At 43.6% G+C, this 15,031-nt stretch overlaps 1 protein-coding gene across 2 annotated transcripts; it reads left to right on the top strand.

Moving 5' to 3' along the window:
* The first annotated feature begins 10,006 nt into the window (after window positions 1–10,006).
* Window positions 10,007–13,078, top strand: LOC124178054 (fatty acyl-CoA reductase wat-like). Of its 2 annotated transcripts, none has more exons than XM_046561145.1 (10): window positions 10,007–10,123; window positions 10,272–10,411; window positions 10,478–10,600; window positions 10,670–10,795; window positions 10,940–11,100; window positions 11,171–11,280; window positions 11,468–11,666; window positions 11,874–12,116; window positions 12,216–12,491; window positions 12,629–13,078. In XM_046561145.1, exons 1-10 carry the CDS (start codon window positions 10,075–10,077, stop codon window positions 12,705–12,707), a joined length of 1,506 nt encoding a protein of 501 aa, XP_046417101.1. In that variant the 5' UTR covers window positions 10,007–10,074; the 3' UTR covers window positions 12,708–13,078. The 2 variants fall into 2 exon arrangements, with proteins under 2 accessions (XP_046417101.1, XP_046417102.1); XM_046561146.1 differs by having other exon boundaries at window positions 10,051–10,123; window positions 12,234–12,491.
* The last annotated feature ends 1,953 nt before the right edge of the window (window positions 13,079–15,031 follow it).

Genomic DNA, 15,031 nt, shown 5'->3' with positions numbered 1-15,031 from the left:
GGGGAGGTTGATTTGGTTCAGCATAAAACAACATCGTTAAACTTTTCAGTCTGTTCTATAAAAAGTACACTTTCGATTGACGTTGATGTACCGAAAGTTGCTTTTCTGCAGTTGTTGAGGTTGATGAATTCGTTAATCAGAAAGTCGGTATCTAATTCTCAGCTACATCTTGGTGACTATGGATTATGGCTACCACGTCCGAGTGATCAAGCAGCGTCGATGATATTCAAGTAATTGACACAAAATTGAATTTTTTGAAACTGCAGATATCCGAGGTTTAGAATTCCACAGCTACTAAATTTTGAGGTGTGGAGTGCTCCACGTCTACCGTAGCGATTTCACCCGACCCTTGATACGGTTACTGAGATTACATTTACAGATTTTCCTACTACATACGTTTTTATCGTACATTTGAGTAGGTAGTCGCATAAAATGAACACGGACCGAAAAAACGACTATCGTATTTACGTCGAATGTGGCACCTTGACCGCAAATTGAATTGAGTTGGTCTTTGATAGCGATTGACTCAATCTACGCAAAGATGTTTATTCCGTGATGTTACTTAACAGAGTCACGATGATACCAGATACGACTTGAAAAGGGTCAGAACATACCCTTTCAGGATGGGGCGTTACAATAAATGAAGGGTTGATAGATATTTATTAATAATGAAATATTCTAATTTACAAAAGTTTCTAATAGTGTTATATCGTACAAGGGACAGATGTATGCACATACAGCTGACGGGGATACGCGTGTTGTAAATAACAAACTGATAAATGCAGCGCGTATCAATGCATAAGTGCAGTCTCCCTGCCTGCATCCATTGGGTTTATCCTTTTTAAATAAAGCGTGCGTGTAACGATATTTCCGAAATGGTTCAGATTCACAGATTAATCGATTAGTATGAAACCAGATAGAAACAAGATGTAGATTTCATAAATCACACGCAGACAAACGATAAATATCAAATCTCGTTCAGTATAAATCTTAAACGAGGATTTGATTCTACCGTCCTTTCAATTTATGCGAGTCCTGAATTCCATGATATTAAATATCCCATAATTCAGTGATTATACCCATGTTATTTTAATCGAATAAACGGAGATTACATAGAAACTCCCAAGGTACCTTCAACCTAGTTGTATCATTGAAAGTGTTTCTTGCATCCCATACCTTTGAATAAAAAATTTGAATTAGGCCCGGGAAAGTAACTCTTGACCCCTTGAGATTCTTCTCTGCTCTCCGATTGAAATATTCATTGTATCACGCAATTAGCGCCCAACTGTAAAACAAATACAGAAACTAACCGAAGCGTCTCGGACTCAGAGTTCAGGTACCTGCGTATTGCAAATGCAGTCGCGAATTAGTTTCACTACCTTGTTTTTGTCATTCTAACTGTATAATACAGATGAAGCAAATAAAATATTTCATTTTTTGAATGAATGAAAATTTGGGGGCCAATCCTTCGCGTCATTAACGAGATAACGTGATTTTTAATGAGTCCACATTCGAGCACTTGACTCGTAAGCCAAATGTGTGTTGCTGCAGCGAGGTTTGTCCAACCTTGCGGTCAGGTCACGGTACTTTATTTTTTCTCTCAGTGCATTCATCGCACCGACTGTGAAAGAATCATTGACTATTCATAGATCGGATCCTTTCATATGTTTCACTCTCTACCGTCTTCATACGGGAGTCGTCAGCACCTTGATTCTGTGGATGATCTAGAGAGCATTTCATGGATTTTCCGTACTATTTAAGGAGCCATAAATTTCCGTCCGATAGTTCCACTTCACCTGCGGACATCAGCAGAGATACTTCGTCATGAATTGGCAGGATTCAGTTGAACCTTGCAACCGAGCTTGCAACGTGTATTCTTGATGAAAAAAGAAATTCAATTTTCCCCGATCGTCGTCACCGAAGTTCCTGCGTACTTTCACCTGACCTGACAACGTTCAAATGTAAAAAGTAACAAAGAATTTCGCAATATTTCGCATGGATTGGGATTACACGTTGTTGATATGTTGGATCCATTGACACTAGCCAAGCAACGCCCTCCGAAACAAAAAACTCATGTTAAATCGAATAAACGAGGCGTGATTCTGCTGATTAGTAATAAATTTGATATCCTGCATATTGTTCACGGAGTTTTTTTTCAAATGTTTTTAGATTGGGTTTTGCATAATTAGAATGATTCCTAATCTGTCAATGACCCCAATATTCCCAACTTGCGAAACAATGCCTAGTGGCAGGAAATGACCCGGGGTCAACTGAATATATTACGTAGTTGCGTATAAGAATTAACATGTGTACAAATATATTAGTAGCTTCAATAGACTCGTGGTAAACACAGGTACGAAGATACGGTCAGCGGTAGCGGAACGTGTATTTCCGAGGTACGGAGCTGGGTGCAGGGTTGGGTGGTGGGGTTTAGCATAATTTGGACTAGCATAAGATAACACCGTGAAACTCATGAATCTGTCCCATATAAAGTACACGTTCATTTCACTTTGATGTACCGAAAGTTGCTTTTCTGCAGTTGTTGGGGTTGATGAATTCGTTCATCAGAAAGTCAAGATCTAATTCTTCAGCTATATCTTGGTGACTACGGATTATAGCTACCACGTCCGAGTGATCAAGCAGCGTCGTTGTTATTCAAGTGATTGACACAATTGAAATTGAATTTTTTGAAACTGCATATATCCAAGGTGTGGAGTGCTCCTCACCTACGGTAGTGGTTACACCGCCCCTGGTATCGTCCAGGTGGTCTGCAGCGTTTTTGCAGAAATTCGTGACTTCGGATATTCGTGCCACACCTCATGATTGTTATAATAGTCCGAAAATGGTGTCGATGAAGAAAGAAAGTGAAGGCAAAAACGAATGAATAAAAAGAGAACCAAAACACTGAGTGGGGTAAAAACGCCGGGAGAGGAGACGAGGAGAGGAAGAAGACGTAATTTTGAGGGCAGAAAAAGAGCAAGGAAAAGGCGGCGACATCACGCTAGCCAGAGATCGACCTTTCCCCGGATTTATCCTGGTCGTTTCGTGCCCAAGGACAAACGCTGGTACCCCATAGGAGCCGGAGGCTGCAAAGTTCTGCAGGCACGGCTCGCGGCTCGTGGCGCATGGAGGAATAAAGATGGCTGCCTTACAAATTCAGAGAGGCATTGTACCCGTTGACGTTCGTCATAAATGCTACAAGGGCGAGCTCTACAAGAGGCCGCGGGTTTTATTAAAGCGACGTTTTCTGTCGAGGGATCACTCATGCACAGTACCAGCTCATGCAGACTTTAGTTGATGTTTTTGATCCCCGGGCGTTAAATTGCCCTGATATCTTCTGGTTGACGTTCCAGGCCGATAAATGCCACCTTCGGCAAATCAAACACACACTCGGAAAGAAATTTGGTTGAAATGTCCAAAATTGGTTTATAGCGACGAAATTTCAGGGTAATATACATATACATTCCGTCCAACATTATTTTCACACCAAAAAGGTTGGTTGATTTTACACCGCGCAGAAAACATAATATTTCGGTAACGTCTGAGAAAAGATTTGGCAACACAATTCTATAGATTCTTTTATGATTCCGAAATCAGATCTGCAGATGTGAAACCATTTTGTAATGATTGGAAAATTATTGTTTAATTGCTGCATGTGAAAAAATTATCCTCTGATCGAAATTCGAGCTAGATGAATTAAGAGTCACGTCAAACAACGATCGAGAAATACGCCATTGCGAATTGACAGGCTGATTAAATGGTATCGGACCAGAAACGATCGAGTTCTTCTGATTATACTAGACAAATGCCTGAAGCTCCTACTAATAACTACTCGTCTTACTTCTCCCGCGAGAAAGGTTTTTTGACCGGTCACAGAGAATATTTTGCCACTTCAACAAAATTGTTTTTGTAGATTTACGATGTACCTAACATATTATTTGATAGCGGTAATCAATTTGAGTAATCTGTATCCACAGAATGGATGTAGTTAACAGTATGAAGCGATTTAGTTGAATCTACCAGAGGGTATTCAATATTTTGAACATACCGTGAGAAAACTATAATTTCGTTAAATTGATTAAATTAGAATCGAGATTTCGTATTTAAAGGTACACTTATAAAATAAAAATTTTCTGTATCATTCGTCTACCAATTGATTTTTTTCAAAAAGCAAAAAGTTTTCTCCGAGTTCAGCCCGTCATTATAACAATGCGCTATTAAATATCGCCTCCACGTCACGATCAAAGTTTCAAACTTTGACGAAAACAATCCTTATCGTTTTTCAACTATATCCCTACATTATTAACGTATGTCGAATTCACCTCTTTGGGTGATTCAGTTATTAATGTCGAATAACGATGCCTCTGCGAAGTGCGGATGTGCCCAACGATTGATTCGAGCGTCAATAGTGCTGCTAGACTGAAACTTCAGCAGGCGATAGACGAAAATTTTTGCCGGTGATTAGATAATTGCTATCTTTGACGAGGAGCCTGATCTAGGATGAATCACCAGATCAAAGTGGCCTCTCATTTTCCGTCAAAAGGACGGGACGAATGGACTGCACGTATCAGGGAATTGTTTTCTCTCGGATCAGTGATATCGCGGTTTCAAATCCGAGTCATACCCACTCGACAAAGTCTCGATCTCAGCAAGAATTATCGTGCAGCGAATGAATATTACTCGGTAATTATCAGTTTTGTACACTGCAGTGCCATTGTTGGGATGAGTGGAGGTTCGCACAAAGAGAAGCTCGTCGGTTATATTTAAACGATGGTACCGTTCATATTTCACGAGGTATATATTATACAGCGAATGAGGCAGACTCAAGTTGGAAAGCCTTTCTAATTCAGGCCCAAAGTGCAGTTCAACGTTACGCAATATACAGTTAATAATTGTCTTACTGTTTATCGTAAATCATTTAATAAAGCCTATGACGTGCCTCGAGGTCGGCTAATTTACACGGGCGGTGTTCATTTCGGTATAATTAAAGAGGTCCATAATCCGACCCCTGGGGATAAGTGGCCGAGAGATTTTGGTTAATTGCGAAGGTTTCTTCTTGGGGAGGCGCGAAAGTCTCTTTTGTGTAATCTTTCATCTGGATTAATCGTCCTCTCTCAGTTTTGAAAGTTCAATCTTTAGCTTGGCGATTTCGTTTCTCGCGGCGCGCCGAGTCGCAACTTCGCGAATCCATACGAAAAAATGAACCGAAAAAAAAATGTCGTTTGTTTTCCGGCAACTGCTGCTAAAACTCATAGGTATATATAAATCGTGACCGGGGCACGGCTAGTCATGAATCAGTCGCGTCAAGGGTGAAAAAGAGCCTCTAGCCAGACGGCGAATGAATTCTAAAATGACCTCAAGAGTCCGCAAATAAGTCTGCCGCTCTTTAATAGTGTCACCCTGAGACAAATATCCCTGAGGGATCGCATACGAGAAGAACTATTCGACACCTTCCCTGCAGATTCGTAGACGAGACAAGCCCAACTCCGACCTCCGCGGTGTTCGATATTTAATTTACTTTTTTCCCTCTTTTTCATTAATATCATTTTGAGTCTCTTTTTCCCTCATTTAAAAGCCTGGCGCCATTTCATGCGAGTATAAAAGGTGCTTGAGTCAGCGAATGTGCGTGCGTTGCGTGCGTGTGCGTGTGTGTGTGTACACGAGAGCGTACAGGTGAATTTGGCACAGCCGTTCGTGAAGCGTTCCATATATTGTAATAAAAGTGAAAAACCGTGCGTATGGAGAGGATAAAAATTTTCCGAATACCCGCGGAGAGCGGGTAATGTTTATAACAAAATAAGGATAATAACACTGATTGTAAGAAAGAATAATAAAACAAAACATCGCGAATCGTGTTAAACATGCATTGACCGCGGTCGAACACCGTCTCCACCCCGTCACCCACTCGCACATTCCTAAAAGAAATTAATTTCGCAGCTCGACACACGTGTTGGATGTGCGTCATTGTTTAGTGAAAATGGCTTATCAATTTCACGAGACAGGTTAAGAAAAAAAAAAGAAAAGCAGCGAGAGAAAGTAAAAAACAAAATTCACCGTAATTCATTTAGCAGCAAAAATTTTATCTTTCTTCTTATTCCTCGCTCGTATCTTCACATGAAAAAAAAAAAAACACAAATGATTAGCAGGCCTTTACCGAAGCACGCAATGACCTTTCTTACACCTATACTGTTACAGGTGAAAAAGACGAGGCGTGGCGTGCGTAAGCTTTCCGTTACAGGGTGGGACGTTGGTAATCAACCGTCTTCTACCGCCAGGAACAATTAATATTTAAGCGGGCTGTGAGGCGCCCGTAGAAGCCGGTGCACATACATACCTATATCGTGAACAGCAGGGTCGAGGCGAGCTTCCGAGGCGGTGTCAGGAGTCCACGTAAATCCCGACCTGCAGAGCGGGCGGTTTCCAGGCGGTGAAAGCCCTTGTCCTCGACCCTCAGACCCACTGACACACGCAGAATCGCCAGACGTATCACGGCGAACTTGTGACCGTATGATAAAACGGCCGGTGAGCCGACTGGTTGAATTATTCATGAGATGTAACTTGAGTTTGAAGTTTGAAAAAGGCGCCCAAAGTACCCTCGACTTGTGCTCGTGATATCCGCGGACATTTGTTTTGTATCTGGAAATTGAGGGATGTTGAAGTACTCTGATGACTATCGGAGATTTGGAAACTTTGAAATGTATTCAAGGAAACTCGTAATGTTCAAGAGAAGTCGTAAATTTTTTAGACTCGCGAATCAGTTACTCTTTTACTCTCTTCCGAGGTGCTACCGTAAATGCTCCACCAAAAATGGAGAGTCAATGGGATGATAAAGAGAGAACGGTGAAGGGTCGAGGTGGAGTCGCTCATTCGCGTTGATTTATATGATAATACGAATGTATACGAACGTGCGACGGAAGAGGGGTTCACCCGTGGATCATGGGTGTGCGTTAGAACCGAAATTTTTTACGTCCATGACGTAACGTCGGCTCAAGTTGATTCGAGCAACATGTTATATGACGCGTGTACATATCCATATTCAGTAAGATAAAATCGTGCCCGGTGGTATGAAATATATGAGTACACAAGTGGTGCTTTTCCCTCCGACAATATACGCACCCTCGTTGACTTAATTTTATTCCAAGTGCCCGGATACCTACGCAACCCAGCCTTGTAGCGAAAGGGTGCGGAGGTGTTGAGCCCGAAGCTCACATCTACATCGCGAGAGCACGCGACGGGAGCTTCGTCGACCAGGACGGTACGATATGAGGGAAAAAGCTCGTTACGTCCGCGTACGCAGATTTCCGGAATGAATAGGCGTCGCAGTCGTTAGACAAGGTCTGATTGTGAATCGTGCAGTGCGGTCGGGATGTGGATGGATCGGCAGGGAGGTCCTGCAGGGTGCAAAGGGCGTCACGCATAGCCATAAGTTGAGCGGATGCGGCGGACTAGGTAAGAGAGACACGGGCAAACGGAATGCCATAAATCTCATGTAAATTTGGCCGCTTGATTTGCAAGCACAATGCCAGACCGTTCCGCAGTCTCTACACTCCGCTCTGCTCTGTTCTTCTCTCCTCTGGTCCGACTCTCCATGCGCCGTGAGAGAGGTATAGAGACAGTCTGCTGCTCCTCCTTGGCCTCCCTCGGCCACCCGGTTCTACTTGTTTCGCCGGCTTCACCGCGACTCTGCAACTTCTCGACTCCGTGCCGTGCACTCCCTGCCCTCCACTACATTGCACACTCCGCCTAGACTCTTGGCCAAGGCGAGTAAGGGGCTCCTGGTTCTGGCTAACGATCTGGCTGCTGGTAAACGCAATATTTGCAAGCTTTGCCGAACGCACATTTCTACCCCAGTCTGTGTATCGAGTTTTTCCACTTGGCCACTTCCACCGCCAATGCTCGTCCAGGATCTGCTTGAACTTCCTCGTCTCTTCTCAGAGATGCAATGGAACTCTCTCGGCTCGTTTCAGCGCAGTCATTGAACCCAAGAATTACTTCTCACAATTCCTCAAGAAGAGATGCTTCAGCTGTTTTATACAACTGATCATCCTGGCACGTATATGCAGTGCTCTGCGCTAGGTAACCGAGGAGAACAAATCCTTACTCAACGAATCTCCGAGTTCAGGGCAGGTTAATTGATCTGATTGCGAGCTGTTAAGGTGAGCTCGGAAAGCAGAGAATTATTTACGGTAAAGTTTGCGACAGGACAGCGAAGTGATGAGGTACCGTTGGTGGTAGCCACGATGTATCCAGCGCCTGAGTAACTAATTGGGTTTGTGTCGTCGGAACGCGCATAGATGGGCGTTCGTCCAGGTGTACAGATGCATGTAGGTATCGCCGACATCCAAGTAAACAGACGGTGTAAACTCCAAGGGGATAATATTCCGAGTGTCGTAAATGCGAAATGTCCCCGTGAAATGGTTAGCCGTAGATCACGTCGGTGGTCAACTTATTAATGGTGAACGTCGCCTGGCTTCGGCTAGTGTGCGTAAGCTCGCTAACTGTTTTCCACACAGTTGCAGGCCCTGCAGGTTTACCTCGATGTCATGCACCCTCGTTCACCGTTGCATGGCCAAGTTCGACCTGACACCCTATAAATGGTTACCGTGTTCCGCCGGATGTCCAAGCATGCGACGGGGCAAAAACTCCTCCCACAAAGTCGAACACGTACCTTCGAATATTTGCAATGACTGTATACTCGCGGTATTTCAGTGTAATTGAACGTTTGAACGGTCGCTTAACAAACGCCGATTCGTTCTCTTTCACCTTCCATTCCTCCGTTTGGCAAAGGTAAATAAGTAGAAAAAGAAAAAAAGGAAAAAAAAAACAATACGCGTGGAATAAAATGAAAACGTAGAATGGAATCTGAGGTTTTGGGGTGAGTGTGTAGGTATATGGCTCAAACGAAATGCAATTTGCGGAAATAACTTCGCCATAGCATCCGCGGAGGTTTGCTTGTTCCTATACGGCACCAATTTGCAAAGCCACGGATGACTGAGGGTTGGGGCATGGAAATGACGATGTAAAAGGTTTTTCTCGTGCCAGCTGGGCGAGAGAGCGAGTCGTTTTGGTGCTTTTGATATTCGAAATATCAGGGAATGGACCCCTGAAGCGTCTGAATCAAAGGAAAAAACATCGTTCAAGGATCTCCACCGATTGCGTTACTTGTTCCGGTGATGGTGAACACGAATGAAACAATATCCCTATACTATCCGATGCAAGAGAGTCTGTAAAAATTCGACCAGCACAAACCGAGATCTAAACGATTTGAAAAGGTACTGCATAATTATAAGGTTCAAAACCATTACACTCCAGTGTTTTTAATACCATTCCGTAGCGTTTGCTTCCGTGTCAAGCAGCCACCACGTATCCACTGTTCATGCGTCGAAGTTGTCGGGAAGTTCGGTTGATGTTTCATCATAATCACGCCTACCTACAATCCTGGTGAAGTATGACATTCGCTTCTTAGGACGTGCGGCGAGTGATTGAGCAGACGATGCAGGGTAGAACTCGACGCGGCGTTCGTCGTCGGGTTGAAACCTCGACAAAGTTTCTCGGTATCCTACACACATGTACAAACGGAGTGAATGTCGTCCACGGTTTCGGGGCGGAGATCACCGTGCCGGCTTCGAAACGTGAGTTTCGATGTTCTCGAGGCAGCCCAAGCTAATCTTCCCCCTGTCAGTCTGCACTTTGACGTTAACTGATATGGTGTTTCAATTTGATAAGCGTATTCTTGAAGTGAAGTTCAAAAATGATCTTCGTTTACTACAAATTTTCTGCCTGACCTGCAAAAGTGTCGTCTCACGATTCACCTTGTTCCGACACCGGTGACGTTGTAGAAATCAGTTCAAGTTTTCAAGCGGAAATTACTTTTATTTTCCAGTCCTATTGTGAAACAATGACTCTACCCAGGATGCTACGACGTTGTCATATTTGAATTCGCATCCGTTTGCACATTGCACAAAATGTGTGTGAATTAATAAATTTACATTTGTGCACGCGGTATCTCATCCATAAGTAACGCGAAGTTAGCGACGACGCAAAGAGTTACTCCGGTACCGCAATAGAAGAAACATGTCAGAAATACGACAGTTTTACGCAGGTCGAAACATCTTCATCACCGGTTGGTGCCGTTCAAATAACAAAATAAAAATAATAATGTCCTTCTCGAGGGACAAACATTTGTTTGAATTATACCAAAGAGATTGTTTTTTTGAATCGTGGCCCACGTTCAATTGACAAAGAGACTTACATTTACTAACAATTGCCAGGTGGAACCGGTTTCTTGGGTAAGGCACTGGTGGAAAAGTTACTCCGAAGCTGTGAAGAAATCGGAACCGTCTACCTTCTGGTCCGCGAAAAAAAAGGAAAAACTACACAAGAGCGAATGGATTCTCTGCTCCTCGAACCGGTGAGATTTGCCGAATTTCTTGCAATGTCTGAGCTGGCGATAAATCGCGCATGTATTTCGCTGCAGGTGTTCGACGTTTTGCGGACCAGCTCTCCGGACTTTTCGAAGAAGTTGGTTCCAGTTGCCGGCGACGTAGCCTCCGAAGGACTGGGATTATCGGCAGAGGATCGCGAGCGCATCGTCGACGAGGTTCGCAGGGTGCACGTTGACTCTTCGTATCCATTGGTCGCCCCCTAAAAAACGCCGAACTCTTTTCAGGTATCCGTCATCTTCCACGCAGCTGCCACGGTGCGTTTTACCGAAAGACTGGACAAAGCGATTACCTTGAACGTCAACGGCGTTAAATACGTGCTGGACATTGCCAAAGCGTGCAAGAACCTGGCGGTGAGAGGATTTTTCCAGCGTCTTGTAGCGGGGCCGATGCACCAGCTGTGAATTATAACTTCGACTCGCGATTCACGGCGTCTCCGTCACTTCCAGCTGCCGAACGTTTCAGCTCGCGATCACCTTAACCCTGTTCTGTTCCAGGTCGGAGTCCACCTGTCAACTGCTTTCAGCAACTGCGTTCTCAGTAGCATCGACGAAAAGTTGTACGTTCCGCCATTGAGCTACAGGGAGGCGAACGACCTCTGCGAAAGCTTGAAGAACACCGAGATGTCGGAAGGCGACATGGAATCCTTTACGAAATCGTAGGTTTTTCAAGCGGGCTTGTCGTGGGAGTGCGTGACTAAGGATGGTGATCAAAGTGTTCAATTGCAGAGTCTTGAAAGGATGGCCGAACACTTACACCTTTACCAAGGCTATCGGCGAAGGTGTCGTCGCCGAATTCGCTGGAGAATTGCCGTTCGCAGTTTTCAGACCATCGATCGGTGATATTCTTATTCTATGATTATTCTTACCATGACTAAAGTGAACATTGCATCCGAAATTTCACTCGACTCTTGCATAAATCCAAGTATGGGTTGTAACTGAGATCAAACGAAGGTTACATTTTTCTTTTCCAATTGTTGTTGTTACAATCATTGCTTGTTAAAAGAGGACAATAATTTTTCCTAGTAATTAATTCATACAAGGAGCCAATGCCGGGTTGGGTTTCTGGCATTGCTGGGTTTCCAGCGATTATATGTGCATCTGGTCTCGGCTTAAATCACATTGGTTTCTTTGATTCTGATGCGAGAATCGACCTAGTTCCAGTGGATTATGTCTGCAACGCTTTAATTTCTTCCGCTTGGGAAACAGCCGTCACTAAAAAAAGGTAACGTCTTCGAATGCCGATTCATACCGCCTTTTTTACATAGAAAATCCAAATATAAATGCATTTGCATTATGGAACTCACACTTTTCACAAACTAACAGAAATGGAAAATTAAACAAATAAAGGTATCGCATGCTTCAAAAGTTATTGTGTAATTTTCGGATTAGTAAATATCCGGTGACGTACATTTGACTCGTTTGCTTTCAGGCACCATGAGAATATTCCTGTATACAATTATGTCGGCGGAAATGAGAAACCCATCACTTGCGGCCAGTGCATAGGGGATTTCATGCGTTATTATAATGAAAACCCATCAGTGCAATTGATCTACTATCCTTGCTTGGTCATAACAACGTCAAGATTTGTTCTGAGTGTATTACATTTTTTTCTGCATACTGTGCCGGCGTTCATAATTGACGGCGTCGCAAGATTGTTAGGAAAACAGCCGCGGTAAGCTTGAAACAACGATACCAGTATCGTCTTTGCCTAGTAAACGTAATTGCATGTAGTTTCGATTTATTTAGTTCGAGTAGCACTCGTGGCCTGAAGGATCGTTTATTATTTCAGGATGCAAAAGCTTGCGACTATGTTAGGGAATGCGTGGATCATCGTGGGATATTTTATCACGAAGGAATGGGACTTCGAAACTCATCGAGTTCGGAGCCTTTGGCAACGAATTGGGCCTACGGACAAGAAGGAATTCCCTTTCAGTATGCAAGAAGTCGACTGGGAGAAATATTCTATACGTATAGTTGGCGGTCTCAAAAAGTATCTACTAAACGAACCTCCTGGAAATGAAGACAAAGCGAAACGACGATACATTTAGTAAGTAAAAATTAGTGCTGAGTTACCGCCTTGATGATATATTAATCGCGGTCAACGAATCATCGTTGATTGCAGATCATTTCGACGGAAGCAAAAATATACCCTGAAATATGATTTTCATTCCGCATTTATCACAGCTTTTACATCGTCCATTCGATGGTTCGTCTCGCCTTATATTCCTTCGCTCTTTGGCTCGTATGGAAAATATTTTGGTAACACGGCGTTCCGCCTTGTTCGAGAACGTACAACATGATCACTAGGTTGACGAACGCACCGCAAAAAGTAACAAAGAATTTCGCAATATTTCGCATGGATTGGGATTACAAGTTGTTGATGTGTTGGATCCATTGAAACTAGCCAAGCATCGCCCTCCGAAACAAAAAACTCATGTTTAATCGAATAAACGAGGCGTGATTCTGCTGATTAGTAATAAATTTGATATCCTGCATATTGTTCACGGAGTTTTTTTTCAAATGTTTTTAGATTGGGTCTTGCATAATTAGAATGATTTCTAATCTGTCAATGACCCCAATATTCCCAACTTGCGAAACAATGCCTAGCGGCGGGAAACGACCCGGGGTCAACAGAATATATCACGTAGTTGCGTATAAGAATTAACGACTCGCTGTTGAGTACTCGACAAGACGGCGTCTGACGCCTACAGATAATCCTCCAGTTTTGTTCGAGGGTTGCGTCGTCGGTCCGGGTTGCTTGCGAACGAGACGTGGCTGCGCTTCCGCATCCGCATCCGTAATCCACACCATGTTTGCAACGCTTGTTGCGTGAGTCGCGTCGTCGCACCTCGAAGGTGCTGAGATGGCTTGGATACACCTAGGCAAACACTCGGGGCGAAACTGACACGCTCTATTCCATTAGCAGACACGTACGTACGTACCCACGTGCAACACCCCGCTGCTAAACATGATCCCAGTGATTCCCCGGTGCACTCTGTCCGTGTCACGTCTCCGTCGCAGTCTGATATCCACATCCAATATGTCGTGCCTATGTGTGCTAATGCCATCCTGTAATGGAACTACCTGCGTACGTAGGATGCATACGAGGTTTGTTAGTTCGGCGGGAAATAAATTCCGTCACGCGAATAACTCTTTCACCGATTGCGGCATAGCTATCGTTCCCTGATACTCTTCGAGTTGGCGTTGCCTGTTGTTCATTCTGTACGTGGGCTAGTTGCTCGTATTAAAATTCTTTCCATTCGTAGATAATACGTACCCAAAGTATCGAAAACGATAAACATCTCGAAGATTCGGACGAAAATTGTTTCTACGCCTATGAACTTCATGATTATTACTTTACATCGAAAGTCGTGGCAAAAAATATTTGTAAGTAAGTACTTATAAATACTTGATACATGTACAAATGCAGTAGTCAATGGTCTCGTATGGTAGTAATTAAATCAATTACATTCTTCGATCGCTGGTTATTCAAAATTAATATATCGTGAGTGAGTAAGGATTTGCGGAACAAGAGTAATATTCAACCAGTGATTTGAACTCATACCAATTCACGATAAAATGTAAGAGTAATCGAAGTATTATTGCGGGAATAAACGAACGCGACGAATCCCTGAAAATTGGAAATAGATGCCTGTACAACAATTGGTCGGTTCCTGAAATAAACCGCGATAACTACCACGAAGCAAATGATTTTCTCAAAGCTGTTTGAATCATGTTGAAATTTTTAAACCGAAAGTCACATAAATTGTCACAAACTCACCGGAGAAATAGCTATATGTATAGAGGTTTAATCTGCAGAGCAGAATTGAGCCGAGCCGCGATCGATGGAGTGAGATCTCATCCCTTTCCCATCGGTCAAAGTCACCGTTTAGGGTTAATTGTTTCCGCACGGTCGACGGCCGGGATCGAGGGTATCAGAAAAATCAATCAGCCTGCAGTGGAGTTGACCAAAAAATAAGTACCGGTTCATTAGCGCGGGTCCCTGGCAAGCCGTCGAAGAAATGGACTCCAAAAAAAAAAAAAAAAAAAAAAACAATAAAATTAACGGTCAACCTGCGGACGCCGCGCCCTTTCTCTCTCTCTCTCTATCTCTCTCTGTTCGCATGTATCGGAGCAGGTCGGGCATCGTGGTCATCCGACATAGCAGAAAAAAAGGAAACATGAGACGGCCTACGAAGGTAAAAGAAATTACGCGCAAAAAGAGTGGCGTGCATAATTAGCTCAAAGTCGACGACGAGCCGGCGGGTTGACCTTCACAACTCGTTGACACAATACACCCTCGGACAACATTTGCGTCACATGATCCGCCTGGCACAATAAACGACTACCTACTTATACTGACCGGACTGAAAGACGGAGTTAGATTGTTAGACGCTGACGACGTGCCTTATGCTAATTGCGATGCAACAACGGAGCCCGTATACGAGGTCCTAACAAAGTGTATACATTCTTCTTAACAGAATCGAATGGACGATTTAGATAAGCCTGATTATCGTACGGTGGGAACCGATTACCAAGCCTAACTCGAACGACAAATAACCGTTTGACGTTAACGCCGAATTGAAC

This window comes from Neodiprion fabricii, chromosome 3, assembly GCF_021155785.1.
Source record: "Neodiprion fabricii isolate iyNeoFabr1 chromosome 3, iyNeoFabr1.1, whole genome shotgun sequence".
Lineage (NCBI taxonomy): Eukaryota > Metazoa > Arthropoda > Insecta > Hymenoptera > Diprionidae > Neodiprion > Neodiprion fabricii.
The sequence above is the reverse complement of the archived record's forward strand: the minus strand, read 5'-3'. Positions and strand labels throughout refer to the sequence as shown.

What these genes read in the sequence shown, in the direction of transcription:
- LOC124178054 (XM_046561145.1), top strand. Translation starts at nt 10,075, where the DNA reads ATGTCAGAAATACGACAGTTTTACGCAGGTCGAAACATCTTCATCACC. An exon ending in ATTCTCTGCTCCTCGAACCG is followed by an intron (nt 10,412 to 10,477) that starts GTGAGATTTGCC and finishes ATTTCGCTGCAG; the next exon opens with GTGTTCGACGTTTTGCGGAC. An exon ending in AAGCGTGCAAGAACCTGGCG is followed by an intron (nt 10,796 to 10,939) that starts GTGAGAGGATTT and finishes GTTCTGTTCCAG; the next exon opens with GTCGGAGTCCACCTGTCAAC.